The following is a 17,186-nucleotide window of genomic DNA, read 5'->3' as shown; positions in this document are numbered from 1 at the left end:
CAATTCATGATGAAATGTAGTGAGATCTGGTACTTGAAGCCTGCAATTATTCTTCAGCCCAAACTAATAGGTAGTTGCAAGTAAGTTTTCATTTGGCAAATTGGTAACAGTCAAGTCCTGTTTGGATTTGGATATTTTGAGTGTGATGAATTGTTGTTAAGAGCCTGGCCATTTTATTTTTAAAAAATCAGCTTTCATTACTGTTGCTCATTAAAAATATTAATTGATCTGTCAATTGCTCATCCATCAAATTACTGAAGTGAATTTCATGTTCACAATTTTTGTATCCTATAGAATGATATGACAAATGCCCGACTGAAATGGGAAGATTTACTTTTGCCTCTCTTCAAGAAATACAAGCTCAACATTACTTGGGGAGACCAAGATTTACTCAATATTATTTTCCATCAGAACCCAGGTACAATTTTATTGCTTCTTTTTCACTTGCTTTCTTGCCATTTTATTTAACACTTTTTCTTCTTTTTTGTTTCTTTGTTTACACTGGCTGCCTCACTTCATCCCTCTCGGCTTGGTGGCATTCCCCCACCTCATCTCTGCGCACTTGGCATTGCTTCTCCATATGCATGTCATCCTGTCTTTTTATGTGACACTGTTGCACTTCACTCTTTTTGGCCTCCAGTGTGATAACGTTGCCCTCTTCTCACTTCTCTCTTCTCCCCTGCTCCTCACCTACCTTGAGTCATAATTATTTAAAAGTTCCTTATGTCTTTCTTTTTTCATTTTTAAATCCCACTTGTTAGAGGTCTAACTGTTCCTGCATGTATGTTGCAATAATCCATTCTGAACCCCTGCATCCTCTGCTGTTCTGTGTATTCATTGCTTTTCTTCGATGGAGTTAATTACTTCCGTGGGTTGATAAATGGCAAGTCAATGTTGCTGGCAAGCAACAATCATCTTCGACACAAGATCAAACTGCTTACCCTTGACATTCAATAGCATTATCATCATTGATTAATATCAATATCTGGGATGATTTGCATGGAAATGTGTTTTAAACATGTTAGGCTGCAAGAATGTTGTGGCTACAACACCAAATCAGAAGTTGACTATTTTGCAACAAACATCTCATCATCTGACTTTTCAATGCATTTCCATCATCTACAAGGCAAGAACGTGATTAAATATGTTTAAGTGCCTGGATAATTGTAGCTCCAATAATCATCAAGAAGCTTGACAATATCCGGAACAAAGTCCAATTTATTAGCAAATACTACCTGCCCCAATGTAAGCGTTAATTCCAGTATTTGTCTGCAACGTGCGCCACCTACAAAAATGTATTGCAGCAAGTGTCTTTACGCCTCCCACATTCAGGACTTCTGCCAGCATGATGGGGAAAGGAAGCGGTATGTGGCAACACTACTGGTCTCAAAGTTACATATCATCCTTGATGTACACTGACATTATTCTATGTGGTTAGTTAACATCTGAAATCTCTCCCAGTGAGAGTAGCTTTATAGAGAACAGAGAAGGTTTCTTGTTTAAGAAATAGACTTCTTGACTGAGAAATTGTCATGGAATTTTGTTTAAGGTTTCGAAGCTTTTAAAGCTCCATTTATGTTGAATTTAAAGTCTAGTTTAGGAAATTATGATTAATACTGAACCTTGTTATATATTTAATACTTTTTCTCGATTACAGAAAGCCTGTTTATTTTTCCATGTCAGTGGAATTATCGACCTGACCACTGTATGTATGGCAGCAACTGCAAAGCAGCAGAGGATGAAGGAATATTTGTTCTTCACGGAAATCGTGGCGTCTACCATGATGGAAAGCAGCCAGCTTTCAGGGCTGTGTATGAAGCAATAAAAAGTGTAAGTACTACAGTCCCAGAAATATAGCTGCAAAATAATTCAAAGTCTTTATTCCCTTCATGAGAAATGATTCATTAATGTACCATAAAGAGAAACAATCTATTACTGTTGAGAAAAGTATTTTCTTGACATCTATGTAACAAGCTGCCCCTGGGTCTGAAGTTACTTTTCTGTTCTTGGGTGTTGGCTACTGTTGCGTGCGTTTTAAGACAGGAATTTTCAAGCAATAGTTTCCTATCTTGAAATATGAGGGAGCAGTACTTATTTTTCACTAAAAGTCAATAGTTAACAGCTCTTGTAATTAGGCCATTCTGCGTAGGAGTGGGTTTTTTTTTCTTGATGCTACAGCAAAGTTGCATCAATTAAGAACAGCACTCTGACAGTTAATGAGCTCTTGAGTATTTGGGCCACCCTCCATCCTAGTCACATGTGCTGCAGTAGTAAGTTTTTTGTATGCACAATGCCCTTGATGGATCATAAGGTGCTTGCTGCCATAAGTTACAAGATGCAAATCATCAGTGTTTCTCTTTTATGCTAATGCATGTTAACATGTTTCAATTTTAAATGAAGCCATGTTCTGCTTTCTTTTTATTGCCATGAACATTTCTCCCCGTTGGTTTCTGTGAGGAATAAAAATATTTTTTAAAATAACTCTTCAGGTAGTATGATTGCTTCCATATCTAGGTTGTAGGAAGAAAACCAAACTTTTCCACAAGGTCGTGGAATCTGCCTTTTGAGTGCTGCAGTTATTCAACAACTGATACTTCACCAGATTATTGGTTTGTTTGAAAATGGTTAACCTCAGGGTTAGCTTCTTGCTAATCAAACTAGACTACAGAGAGGACATATAATGGCAGCTTTTTCTAATCAATGAATATGATGGAGATAAAAATAAATAGGTTTACCACCTTTACTACCCCTTGACGTACTCAATGCTTGCCTGAATGGTTACATGACCCTAAACTCCTAATTTTGGTATTCATTTAGGGCAGGGCTTCCCAAAGTAGGCCAGGATTCCACTTTGGGATGCAAGCTAAATTTTGGGATCCTGGGATCTGAGACAATAATTACTGCTCCAGTTAACTTGTAACTGCTATATTCCTGCTGTGATAGGTCCCTGCTGTGTAAAGTCCTCCTACCCCACCTGCCCAAATGATCAAGACTTGAAAATGGCATCACAGTTGGAAGCAGTTTGGGGAGTATTGGTCCAGGACACACAGTAGTAACCAGCTGTGCAGTAATTCTGCAAATCCTTTATCATTTGTTATCTGGTGGATCTTCACTGCATTGGTTTCCCATGGTAATGTTACTCAGATTCTCGGAGCTCCTTCATGGTGGCACATGTTGATACTTCAGTGCATGATAGTTTTTACTGCCAAAGTTAGCTGCTTTGAAATTGGCTTTTCATAATTTCTTTCCTTCACTCTGTCTGTTTTAAAATTTATAATTCAGGAAGGTCTGAGAATCTGACAACGTTGACGTAGGGTGAATGACAAGAAACTAAGTTCAGCTTACCAAAGGGATGTAGATAAATGTCTGAAGAGAAATTTTGCTCCACAGGGACAGGTGGTGGAGTGGGACTGGCTGAACTGATCTTGCAGAGAGCTCACATGGCTGTGATGGGCTAAGAATCCTTATCCTGTACAGTAATCTTTCTACATCTCCAAATATGGAAGATAACCACATGGCACTCATGCCAAATTGTCGTCGCCTTTTAATTAATTTGTAGCCAAAATTAATTTTCATTTATTTTCACCACGCATGCTCACTCCACAATTCCCACAATTCCCACAATTATAATTAGCCGAAACCAAGAAAGGCCATCACTTTCAAAAATATATAAAAATTATTCTTCAATAGATTTGTTCTAATAAGAGGACATGTTTCTTGGGGCTGCACTTGCTTAATTTTATTTGCATACTGTTTTTTGTAACAAAATACTTTTGAGTTCCCAGAGATGATAGGAACTGCAGATGTTGGAGAATCTGAGATAGCAAGGTGTAGAGTTGGATGAACACAGCAGGCCAAGCAGCATCATAGGAGCGGGAAAGCTGACGTTTAGGGCCTAGACCCGTCTTCAGAAATGGGGGAGGGGAAGGAGGTTCTGAAATAAATAGGGAGAGAGGGGCAAGGCGGAGGTGGATAGAAGATGGAAAGAGGAGAAAATAGGTGGAGAGGAGACAGACCGGTCAAAGAGGTGGGGATGGAGTCAATAAAAGTGAGTGTAGGTAGGGAGGATATAGGTCAGTTCAAGGAGGACGGACAGGTCAAGGGGGTGAGATGAGGTTAGCAGGTAGGAGATAAGGTGGGAGGAGTGGATAGGTGGAAGGACAGGTTGAGGGGGTGGGGACAAGCTGGGCTGGTTTTGGGATGCATTGCCCGGAGGGGAGATTTTGAAGCTTGTGAAGTCCACATTGATACCATTAGGCTGCAGGGTTCTCAAACGGAATATGAGTTGCTGTTCCTGCAATCTTCAGATAGCAAGGTGTAGAGCTGGATGAACACAGCAGGCCAAGCAACAACATAGGAGTGAGAAAGCTGACGTTTCGGGCCTAGACCTTCCTTCAGAAATGGGAGAGGGGGAGGCGGAGCTGGATAGAAGAAGGATAGAGGAGACAGACCGGTCAACGAGGTGGGGATGGAGCCAATAAAGGTGACTGTAGGTGGGGAGGAGATAGGTCAGTCCAGGGAGGATGGACAGATCGAGGGAGTGGGATGAAGTTAGTAGGTAGGAGATGGGGGTGGGACTTGAGGTGTGAGGAGGGGATAGGTGGAAGGACAGGTTAGGGTTGTTATAAATGTATTTTCGCTTCCAGAAGCATCCCATATCACATTTTGAAACAACTTCAGTCTGCAGTTCCAGGCTTTAAATGTTATGTCTTGCAATTCCAGAAATCAAATGTAGTTTCTAATTTAGTTGTGGTTTAAGGCTGTAGCATATATGCCCATTTGTGACACAGTGACGTTGGGCAACCATTTTGAAAATTCAAACTAAATTCTTGTGCACATAAGATGTTGGCTCATTACTGTTCCAACTCTGACATCCAACCAGAGTAATGGATTTGTATAACTTTTAAAAAGTGCCTCAATAAATACATCGCTATTGTGTTAGCTTACTTTTCAAATCTAAACAATACTGCTATATATTCATGATATGTATTAGATTGATTTCAGAGCAACCGTCTCTTTCCCTGTGAAAAAGAAGGAAACACAAGATTAGTGGTTGTGGATTAGCAGGTGATATATTTGTGTAGATTGTTAACCAATTCTTAAGTGGATAAAAGCACGGTCATTTTCAAGACAGAAGAGTGCTATTAGTCAGCTGTTATAGAATTGTTAAAGTGGTAAATGGAGCAAAGTGCAGATAAGTGTCAAAATTATCCACTTTGGCAGGAAGAATGTTTTCTAAAAATATGAGCACATATTGGAATATACAGGAATTTTGTGTGTCCTTGTACACAAATCACTTTGTTAACATCAGGTGGAGCAACCCATTAGTTAGTTAGGAATGTAAATATTTTGTTCACCTTTATTACAAGAGGGTTAAAGCATGAAATAGAGAGCTCCAAATTTGACCCTTGTTTTAGTGTGGGAGTTGTAATTGGCGTCTTGCTTGCACTTGGATTGTTGAAGATGGGTAGCACAGGTTTGGTGCTCCCATATTATTGCCATTATTGCAACATGAGGCTGGACATCCTTCCTAGCTGCTGCGTTACTCTGGGTTCACCATACTTGATGTTAATATTTAATTCTGTTAATAAAAAAAACTAAGTACCTACGAGTTAACGATAACTGTGCATACAGGCGTGGGGATTAGTTATTTAATTGTATTAAAATGTATATTTCTTGTGTAGTGATAGTGTCGCTACCTGTGAACCAGGAGATTCAGGTTAAAGTCCCACCTTTCCAGATGCGTCATAGCGTGTCTGTATAGTTTTTTGATTAAAAATATCTAGAACATCTCCTTTTACTTTTTTCAAAAAAAATCTTTGAAAGGGTCTTTTGGAACACTGATCATATTTCAGGTTGGTTCATGCTCCACTTGCTTCAGAGATGTGGCATAAACTTGAACATGTGATGATTAAAAAATAACTTGAAAGCGTATAATTACATTTCATCTGTGTTTTACAAGTGTCGAGGTAATTATAAATAAAAGTCAGTTTGGAGAACAGACGATATTTTGAATGGAGTAACAAGCACTGTATGAAGAAATTAGAAGCTGTTCCAAAGTGTATTGGTTTCTGAACGTACTTCATAAAAAAACTCTAATAATCTCTAGCATATGATGCAGCCAAACCAGTAATCTTGAAAGCAGATTATCCCTCTACAAGGACAGAGTTATGTTGCTGCAATACGAAATCTGTAAATGGAGTTCCAGAGTAGAGATATTTCCAGGTGATCGCTGTTGTACTAAACAAATTAATGATGAAGGTAGACAAGAGGAGACAGGCTAAAGAAGATCTTCAGCTGGCTGGGAAGATCAATTCTTGAGAACCTGGACCTAACAGCTTGTCAGAAAAGTCAAAAGCTATCTCATAACCTTTTGAGCATATGACAGCACGTCACTGGAGTTATCTTCCCATGATGACATCCGCCCACAGCACTAATCTTACGTACTGTTTAATACACCACAGTCCAATTACTAAAATATAACATTCAGATAGTCAGTCTACCTCTTGCTCAGATCCTTAATGCTGCCATCTACCCACCTCTCCACCTCCACATCTATTCTACTACACCTTGCACATTACTCAACCACAGCATTCCACAATCACTGACAGCCTGACATCTCTCTTGTAGGGCAAGATGGCACACAACAGGAGAAAACAGTAAAGAACTGGCAGATGATGAGAATGCTTGCTTCTTCTGAGCCCAATAAAGAGAAATACTCTCTGCATCTTTGTACTGACTGTGACAGAACTTGTGGCGTCCAGTGTCACCAAGAATATTGATTATGGTTCCTGCCTTACTCCCCTTCTAAAATCCTAAAACACATGCAGATGAATCGACTGCCAGTGTGTGACCACAGGATACTTGCTTTTCCCACATCAGTTTTCCATTCCTAATTTCCTATTAACTAATCAGAGAGAGGAAGCTAGAAAAAGAGCAGCGGCTATAGATGTAGCCCAATGACTTGGCAATGCCGCTTACATGGAGATCAGTATAAAGTAGGCAACAATGCAGTAAGTCATCCAGATACAAATGAGCTGCATCCAATTTTGAGTTAGGATGTTTGATTTGGCACCTGATTGTTCTGTTATTTTGGCGAGGATGTCATCCAGATCTTGCTTTCTTGACAGCAACCTAGCTGTACCAACCTTCTGAAGATCTTGTCAACTATTCTTCTGTTGTTTTATGTTCACGCTCCCTCAAAAATCAAGGAACGATCCCTAATACTTCGACTTGCACTCCACAGTACTTGCAGACAATTTGCGATTTTATTCTTCATCATTATTATTATTATTAATTAATTATTATCTGCAACTTAAGTGGCATTTTTCTGCAAAACAAACACTAGGTTTATTTTGTAGTTGACTGCTTGCTGTTTGTAATGTAGCTTACAAGTTAGTTGTCGCACCTGTGTGTTCCTGATTAAATATCCTGACACCACAACGACCAATTTGGGTTGTCGGACACCAGTTTAGTGCTCAGAGTAAGCTTCCTGCACCCAGGGCACAATATGTCCTTGCAAAATGGTGCCAGGTCTCCATAGCATTGATAGAGCCCATGTTGAAAATGTGCCGACCTTTGGTGAGTTAATACAATTTGCACATGTTTGGCTTCTTAGCCTAAGGAAGGATACACTTAATAAGACGCAAGGGACATGCATGGTTTCATTGCTGGGATGAAAAGTAATTCTATTATAATGTATAAAGTTCTTAGAGGGCTTGACAGGGCTGAGAGGTTATCTCCCCTGGTTAGACAGTCTAAGATTCATAACCTACCGTTAACCATGGATTTGGGACAGCAATGTTAGGACCAATTTAATACCCAAATGCGCAATTGTCAATACAGAACACATTGACGATTTTACTTGTGACTCTGTCTAGGTGGCGAGCAGGCTCCTGATGATACCAGAGTCATCAAAGATCCAGTAACCCTGAAGCATTCTCTGTTCCACTGGAAGAAGTGGGGATTGCTGATCAAAAAGCAGTAACAAATAAAATATTGATCTGTAGGCAAGCATACAGGCTCCTCAGATCGAAAAGAAAGCTGCTGTAAATTCCTATTGACGCTGTGTGACCAACTTTGCTTCCTCAGCTGTCCTCATTAGGAATTATAGCCTCCAGCTCAGATTTTCACTCCATGGGCTGATACAGGGAGGTCTCTCCCATGAAGCTGATGGCCTTCCCATGTGACAGTATGTGACACGACCATTCTCTAAGTAACAAAAACCCTGAGAAATTACCAATAATAGGGAATTTGGTTTACATAAATCAGCTGCTCACCTCAGAATTGTGACTGATATTATGTTACCTAAGCTGCTGCTGGGAAATACTCCCCTTTGTGGGACTGCATTAGGAGCTGGTAAAATTCAGCTAATAGCCTCTTGATAAAGGGGTCACCACTTAAAACTGAGATGACAAAAAGTTTCTTCAGAGGATTGTGAAGCCTGAAAAATCTATACTGCATTGTGTTGTTAGTGCTCAGTCGTTGAGTATATTTTAGTCAGATTTTCTGGTACTAAAAGTCCTTGGGCAGCAAAGTAGACTTAATCTGGAAGATTTAATCAGTTGATGGAGCTGGCTTTAGGGGTTGTATACCCTAATCCTACTGTAGTTTCTCTTGCTGGTCACAGTGCCTCATAGTGCCTGAAGGAAGGGTTTGAAGTACTCTGTGTAGCCACCGGTGATATCTGTATGACTGGCATTAAGGATCATGCTAAGCACTCCTTTTAATTGCAACTGTAGGTTCAAAAACTTGTTATGCAGCATAAAAATGTCAAATGTTTCAGCTTTCCACACATGAGCATGCACATCCCTCCTGATAATTTGTTTTGATGATGCTGAGTAAACGTTTATTATTGAATGTGTGAAATTGCTTGCATTTTTTCCACATGGATACTTAGTGTCTTTTGGATTTTTGAGTGGGGGAATGCCTAAAGCTCAGTTTAAAAATTATTATTTGCAAAATCAATATTAAAAAGCTAGACTTCCATCCAGAAATTAAAGTATGTTCCGCTCAAGAGTTGAGACGGTATTGATCACAGCAGAAGTGTATTCCTATAAAACTTCGATTGCAGGCTTTGTCCTGTGAGTATAATAAAATCAGTATATGCCAAGTGCTTTTATCACTCAGTGCAATTTCCTTGATGGTCTTGTTTTGTATTCTGTGAATGTGAATATTAAGGTCGATACTTAAGAAACATAAAACATAAAAGCCCTTATTCTTAAAGAGCTTCTAAATATTCTTTTGAAAAGACTCTGGTGGTTTTCACACTACAAGATTAAATAAATTCTCACATAATCTGGAGAGTCCAGAGTGAATTTTAGGGTATATATTAACAAAATATAACTTATAAAATACAAATCACTAATGGTTATCTTCATTCATGCTGCTTTAGAGAGACAGGAATATTGCACCATCTAAAGCACAATATATTATTCTACTGTATTCTACATGTAGAGTGTGTCCCTCTTAAGATTCTAAAGTTTGTGGCAAAAAAAACTAGTTGATATTGTCCAAGGAATAATTTGAATTGAGAGCATAAACTCTAGGTTTGTTGTGGTAGGGTTAATTGAGGAGCTGCATTTGGCTTGAATCTAATTTTTCCATTTGTTTTGTAAAATGCTAGTCTTACCTTCTTTCTTAATACTTTGCATATAGTACAGAAATACACTCTAAATAATTTATATATTTGAAGTGTAATGGAAATAGTATGAAGCTAGAGAAATTTTGCTTCATCTATTAGTTCAAATGCTGTTCAAATATTTGTGGAGATTTTGCTTCAGAATTTTTTTGTGAACTATTTTAAGGGGTACACTTACCTGTTCAAAATAAATAGACTTTGTTTTCAAAAAGCAACTTTGTATGTATTCCACTTGTAAGCTAATGCTCGTATGATCTAATTTGAAGGCCATTGTTTACTCATTACAAAGAAATGTCTGATACAACTATTATAAACTTGGAGGAAATTGGTTCATTCAACTAATCAGTTATGTTTCTATTGTTCAAGTTATTGAGATCATATTTGACAAAGTGAAGATAAACCAGAATTTTACCTTTAGAAGTACAATTTGATCTTGTTTAAAAATTCAAAATTGGCAGTGAAGCCCAAAAAATTATTCCACTTTGTTCACTCATAACTTATTGAAATGATGTCATTGTCATACAGCATGGAAACAGACCCTTTGGTCCGACTCATTCAAGGCAATCAAGTTTCCCAACTAAACTGATCCCACTTGCCTGCATTTAGCCCATAGCCCTCTAAATCTTTCCTATTCGTAGACCTGACCAAATGTCTTTTAAATGTTCTAACTGTATCTGCATGTTCCACTTTCTCTGGCAGCTCAATGCCCACATGAATCACCAATGTTGTGAAAAAGTTGCTGTGGTAGGTTTCTTTTAAATCTTTCTCCTCTCACCTTAAAAATATGCCCATTGTTTTAAACTCGCCCACCCTAGGGAAAACTCCTTTGCTGTTCACCTTATCTATGCCCCTTGTGATTTTATAAACTTCAATAAGGTCACCCCTCAACCTCCTACACTCCAGTGAAAAGAGTCCCAGCCTATCTATCTTCTCATTTATAACACAAATCCTCCAGTCCCAGTGACATTCTGGTAAATCTTTTCTAAGCCCTCAGCAGCTTAATAGTATTCTCCCTATAGTAGTGCAGCTAGAACTATATATAGGACTGCAGAAGTGGCATCACCAACATTTTGTACACCTTCAAGATGATGACCTGACTCCTATTTTCAGTAGTTTTAGCAATGAAGGCAATTGTGCTAAATGCCTTCTTAAACACCCGAGCTCCCTGGGATGCAACTTTAAAAGAATTGTGTGAGAACCCCAAGGTCTGTCTGTTTGACAACACTATCTAGGATCTACCCTTAAATGTACAAGTCCTGCCTTTATTCACTTTACCAAAATGTAATACCTCGCATTTATCCAAATTGAATTCATCAGCCTGAAGGCATGTTTGTAATTTCTAATTTGTCTCGGGCATGAACCTCCAACATATTCTGATATGCCATTACCCATAAATGCAAAACAAAGCTGTATCAATAAGTTGGGTGGAACAGCCTTGAATCCCTTAATCTGTTTTAATCTAAACTTTAAGCTTTATCAATATTTTAATGTGCAACCCACTCCCAAAAGTCTGAACGTGAATCCCTGTTGCTGGAGTATGATTTCATGGGTGTCATTCATCTAGCAACTCCAGTCGTGATGTTTTTATGTTGCCCATGAGATTTATTTATCTCTAGCAAGGTCAGCAATTATTTTCCATTCCTCATTGCACTGGAGAGGATGGTGAGCTCCCTTCTTCAACTTGTACAATCCTCAGGTTGTAGGAATACCCACAGTTTTCTTATGAAGGGAGTTCCAAGATATTTATCCAGTGACTGTGAAGGATTGAGGATCTTGCAACCGTTGACTGACTTTAGTATTTCAGAACGAAATGTTTGTGGGTGCAAATTTTGGTTGAGATGGAAACACCAAGGTTTATGGCCATGCAAACTGCAGTTTTCACTTCACAGATAACTGGATAGAGGTTGAGATGGGATGTGAGAAGGAAATAAGACAGGAACATACCACTATCTAAAGGGTCTCAGTGGCTTCTGACAGCAAGTGTAAGAGTTCAGGCAGATGTGTTTCCCTTCTCATTTTCCTCTGCTCCTTTATTTGATCAGCAGAGAGAAGCATATTAAAGCACTTGAGGTTTGGGTGATCTACTTGCCACAACTATGTAATAGAAGATAGTGGAAGCATTGAGACTGGCATCAGTGGGTATGGGGAAGCATCTTATTGTAAAGGCTGAATCCTGACTGATAATAAAATGTGAGGCTCGATGAACACAGCAGGCCCAGCAGCATTTCAGGAGCACAAAAGCTGACATTTCGGGCCTAGACCCTTCTTCAGGGAGGGGGATGGGGTGAGGGTTCTGGAATAAATAGGGAGAGAGGGGGAGGCGGACCGAAGATGGAGAGAAAAGAAGATAGGTGGGGAGGAGAGTATAGGTAGGGAGAGGATAGGTCAGTCCAGGGAAGACTGACAGGTCAAGGAGGTGGGATGAGGTTAGTAGGTAGGAGATGGAGGTGCGGCTTGGGGTGGGAGGAAGGGATGGGTGAGAGGAAGAACAGGTTAGGGAGGCAGAGACTGGTTGGACTGGTTTTGGGATGCAGTGGGTGGAGGGGAAGAGCTGGGCTGGTTGTGTGGTGCAGTGGGGGGAGGGGACGAACTGGGCTGGTTTTGGGATGCGGTGGGGGAAGGGGAGATTTTGAAGCTGGTGAAGTCCACATTGATACCATTGGGCTGCAGGGTTCCCAGGCGGAATATGAGTTGCTGTTCCTGCAACCTTCGGGTGGCATCATTGTGGCACTGCAGGAGGCCCACGATGGACATGTCATCTAAAGAATGGGAGGGGGAGTGGAAATGGTTTGCGACTGGGAGGTGCAGTTGTTTATTGCGAACCGAGCGGAGGTGTTCTGCAAAACGGTCCCCAAGCCTCCGCTTGGGACTAAAGACTGATTTGTGATGGATGTGTGGTGCATTCAGAAGCGTATGAAGACGATGAGTGGGAGATGGCACCTGGAGAGGCATTTACTGACATTGACCACTAGTAGAGGTCATTTAACCTCTTGCACACTGGAATTAGTGACCATAGTTTCCTGTGCTTTTCTGAAGGTGCTTGTTGAGAACCTTATCTTGGATCCTGTGGAGAAATGGCCTCTCACCTCCTGGCAGTCTCATGGAGTTAACCTCAGTGCCAGGTCTGAATACCTAGAAGCCCCCTCTCTTTGTTGTTTTTCTGACGTGTTTCCCTTTACACCCAGTTTCTGTACTGAGATCAGCAGCAGCTTTTTTTATAATCAGTGGCAGTAGTGTCTGTTATCTGTAGGATGCACTGCTTTAACTCACCTGTGCTCCTTCAACAGCACTTTTCCAAGCCCACAACCTCTACCACCTAGAAAAACAGCAATGGATTATTTAATGGAGCTGGTACACTTTTTTGTTAAAACCAAAGTGCTTGAAAAGCTTTGTTGTTTTCTGATGAGGTTAAAAAGTGGGTTGATGAAGTTAATGTAGTTGATTGTGGTGTATGTCAGCTTTACAAAGATCTTTTATCACTTTGTACAACAAATCAACTTGTAGAAAGAAAGATATGGGGTCCAGACCAGTACTTTGTACCAGCTCATTGCCACATTTTATGAAATAATATACAAGATCATGAACTGGAAGTTGTTGGGAGATAATAAACTGCACATGATGATTTAAAGGTTCTCCTTCGGTTCCTGTGTCTTAATTCCTCTAAATCTGAGATACTGAAAGGTGGCATTCAGTCTAGCATTCAATGTTCAAAGCTGGTATTTGAAAGCAGAATTAGGCTTCAATTTTCAAGCCAATTGTAATGTCTGTTTTTTTTTTAAACTTTCAATGTGAGGAATTCATTCATCTTTTGTCTTTCCATCTGCAGTATCCTTTTGGGAATGATCCCATCCGTTCACTCCTACATCCACTTGAAAAAGAATTGCAGAAAACTACAAATACATATTGTGGAAGGATCTACCAGGTCTTTACACGGCAGCTGCTGAAAAGTCTAAGAACTATACAAGACAAAATTTCAAGAACGTGATTTTGGTAAATGACTAAAGGCTTTATTTTCTCCCAGTGTTTCATTTACGGCAGGGACCTGAGTTTTCGCAAGACCTAAATAAATGACTGAACGGTCTTAAAATATTGAAATGAGATAAGTGAAAGAGTTCACAACAAGTACTGTCTATATTGAAACCTCAAGAATGACTTATGAATGTAATCTTCGTCTCATACTTGAGCACTAATTAACCTAAATTGAAGAATTTATTTAGTGGAAGACATTGTTTACAGAGAAAAGGATGTTATTCCATCATGTGAAGATTTACTAGAATTGTCGACAATCTGCATGATGTGCTTTTCATTATGAAGTTATGGCAATTAATCTCTTATGTATTGCAAAGTAAAGGCCGAAGTGTTTTATATGTTTATGACAATCAGGTCTTGAAGAGTGCACTGCATTGGGTACTTTTTGCCTCCAGTGTAAGGATCTGTTAAGGTCACATTTTGGCAACTTAATAAAGTGCAAAATTAGTGTTCTGAATAGATTGCTTGTCTGACGATTGGTAGAAGCTGAGCAAGTTAACTTCAATTGCAGTATTTCTAACTGTAAATATATATTAGTCAACATACCATTTGCAGATACATTTATATTTCGTTCAAAAAGCATAACTTATGGACCGTCAGTCAATGTGGCATTTTATAAATCCCTACTTCAGAAATAAAACCAGTCTGACTCCAAACCAAAACACAAACAGATTCTAGACAAGGCCTCACACCGAACATGCATTGTCTGACCTAAAATGTCACCTCTTCTTTACTCTGATAAAACTTTTCGTCCTCTCCCAGGACAGTGACTTGAAAGGAATTTGGGGATTAAAATACATGTTAATCAATTTAAAAACTTATAACTGATGAAAGATTTAATAGCATCTTAGGTTGGTTTAATACATCCTCATCAGTGGTGAGACCCTTTGATCTTTTACTTATAAATTCAGTGTCACTACTACCTTTCTCACTAACACTTCAACAAGGAGCAAAGCTCCAAAAGCTTGTATTTTCAAATAAACATGTTGGATTATAATCTGGTGTTGTGTGATTTCTGACCTTGTCCACCCCAGTCCAACACCAGCACCTTCACATCATTTATTCTTTCATTAACCCTTTTTCAGATTTGCATAGCTAGAATCAAATTACTTTATGCATTGAATCTAAGTTTGCACAGTTTACATAGATGAACTTGCACATGAAATGTAAAGATGCAAAACTCAGTAAAGAACTTCCTATCTAATTTAGTGCAAATCAGTTGAGCGAAATTTTGTAGCTGATATGGTAGGAAAAGAAACCACCTTGAATGCACCTCCTAACTAGCCACTTGACAGTTAATTAACGGACATGAAAGAGTTTAGCAGGAACCAGTCTTGCCACCAGCCCAATACTGTTTGAAATCTTTCTGGGAATTCTCAGTTTTTGTAAACTAAATATTCTGACTAGTAGCATAAAGTTGGAATAAAAGTAGTTTAGAATTGTGAATAAGTACTTAGGATTTATATTGTTTGCCTCACTTAGTAATATCAGATTCATGTACTGCTGTTGAAATGCAGTGACTTCGTAGGTAAGGGGGCAACAGTTCGGCATGAGCAATTTACTTAATTTCAGTGGGAATTCCAGAAGTTATTCATTTTTACTATTGTAGGCATAACATGAGTGATAATGTGAAAACACGTGGATTTGTTGAATACTGTGCTATTTTGAATCTTGCCATGATCTCTTTACAGAGAATAGCCCATTAATCGTATTGATTATTTCTTCCCTTTTACCTTCCCCTAAACTGAATGTGTATATACTTATTGGAAACATGCTTTTTGTCACTGTATTGTAGTGTTTATTGCCCAAGTAGATATTACCAATGTTAGAACTGCAGGCTTGGAAATTGCAACAATTATAGGACTCTAACTCTGAATTCAACTTCATTTGAATTAGCTGAGTTGAGTTGCAACAGAACAGAATATTGTTTACATCTGGCTTCTTACTCTGGAATTCAGCTAACCTCTGTGTATTTTTGTATTGAAAAATACTTGTTTGTCTTCATTGCTAATACTGTAGTCTTCCCGTATGTTGCTAACTGGAAATGTGCTAAACTTTACCAGAGTAAAGAAATCTTGTGCTAATATTGTCTGAACTGGCAGTATGTCGAAAGCAACTTTGGTGAGCGTTTGAATTATTTGAAGTGCCTTGTTAATCACAGGAGTTGAACATAAGCTGTTAAATGCACTTCTTGAAAACAAAATAAGTTGAATAAATGCTTTTCAGTTTCTTTCTTAATACTTGGATATTTGTCTCATATTTGGTGGTAAATTAAGAATGTAACCACTATTCCGTTAGTGTTTATAATTTTACTGCTTTCAGGTTGAAATCTCTGGTGTAACATGGTTTTACAAATTAGGGCAAGCTATTTGTAAACAGATTTTTACATCTAGATTCTTTTTAATAATAGATTATATATGTGTAAACAATTGTAATGTTAAACATTTATAAGCAATTTTATGTGCTTTTTTTATTCAAATAAAGTTGAATATGAAATCTAAAGTGAACTGTTATTGCCCTGAGAATAAGTTGTGTTCATATGTTGCTATTTTGCCTGATTGACGGATGAAATAACAGATCACAACGCAGTGTACATCACACCCATTTTTTTTGTCTTCAATGGTGTACTGTCACTCTTTCCACCACCAGCACATAGCAATATGAAAGAGTTGAGAGTTGCATCTTTTGGGATCTAGAACCCAAAGATCTGTCCCCCAAGAGGGGACACTTTAGACTCAGTCCTTCAAAGATTAGATGCAGGCACTAACATGTTCCTTTGATATTGAGCACTGCTTTCCTGGAATCTGACCAGCAGTGTGAAAATAACTATGAGCAGCACTAGTAATTCCTGGAAGAATCCTGTTGTTGATCATCTCCAAAATATTGCTTACATTTTAATACTGCAATGTGTGGCAAAACTTTCAGAATTTTGCAGTATTAGATCTGTACAAAAGTGTTGTAACAGTGACCGTAAGTTAGACTGATTAGTAGATGAATATTTTAAGTGAAACTCTAGAAAAAGACAGCACAGTAGACAGCTAACATGGAAAATGGTTAGTTAAACTTTAACTAAAGATGGAAATTATGTGACCCTCCCCAACGTTTTCAGAGAAGAAGCTGAGTATCATAGATGAAGATGAGAAGTTGTCAACATTATAGCAGCCAGCCAGCATGCTTGACAGAAGTGCTTGAATACCTTGAACCAATAGTAATGGGACAAATGTACAGTTATTTTAATAAGTATGATCATTTGACTTGCATTTGAGAGTTGATCATATACAACTGTTTAAATAGTAAAAGACATTATTATGGTAATAACTCCTTCCTCAGCTAAACAAATCAAGAACAGGGGATATAATCAAATTCTAGCTGCTCTAATTGATAACATGTTTAGGGGAAAACCTTCAACTTTAGGCATGACATGGGAACTCTTCATCTTTCAAATTATTTGGGATGTTTTGCATCCATTTGAGAAGCGAGAAGGGCCTGGGTTTAACTTCTCATTTAATCAACACAC

General features: G+C 38.7%; 1 protein-coding gene across 2 annotated transcripts in view; it reads left to right on the top strand.

The window, feature by feature from the left end:
* The window catches only part of gxylt1b (glucoside xylosyltransferase 1b), a 67,377-nt gene extending 51,206 nt beyond the window's left edge, over positions 1–16,171 (top strand). For both annotated transcript variants that reach the window (XM_048549627.2, XM_048549626.2), the window contains 3 exons: positions 295–418; positions 1,658–1,830; positions 13,467–16,171. In XM_048549627.2, coding sequence (XP_048405584.1) covers positions 295–418; positions 1,658–1,830; positions 13,467–13,625 — 456 coding nt within the window. In that variant the 3' untranslated portion in view covers positions 13,626–16,171. The remainder of the gene's footprint in view (positions 1–294; positions 419–1,657; positions 1,831–13,466) is intronic.
* Positions 16,172–17,186: the final 1,015 nt, after the last annotated feature.

Source organism: Stegostoma tigrinum, chromosome 18, assembly GCF_030684315.1.
Source record: "Stegostoma tigrinum isolate sSteTig4 chromosome 18, sSteTig4.hap1, whole genome shotgun sequence".
Lineage (NCBI taxonomy): Eukaryota > Metazoa > Chordata > Chondrichthyes > Orectolobiformes > Stegostomatidae > Stegostoma > Stegostoma tigrinum.
Note: the sequence above shows the minus strand (reverse complement) of the source record. Positions and strands in the feature narration are given on the sequence as shown.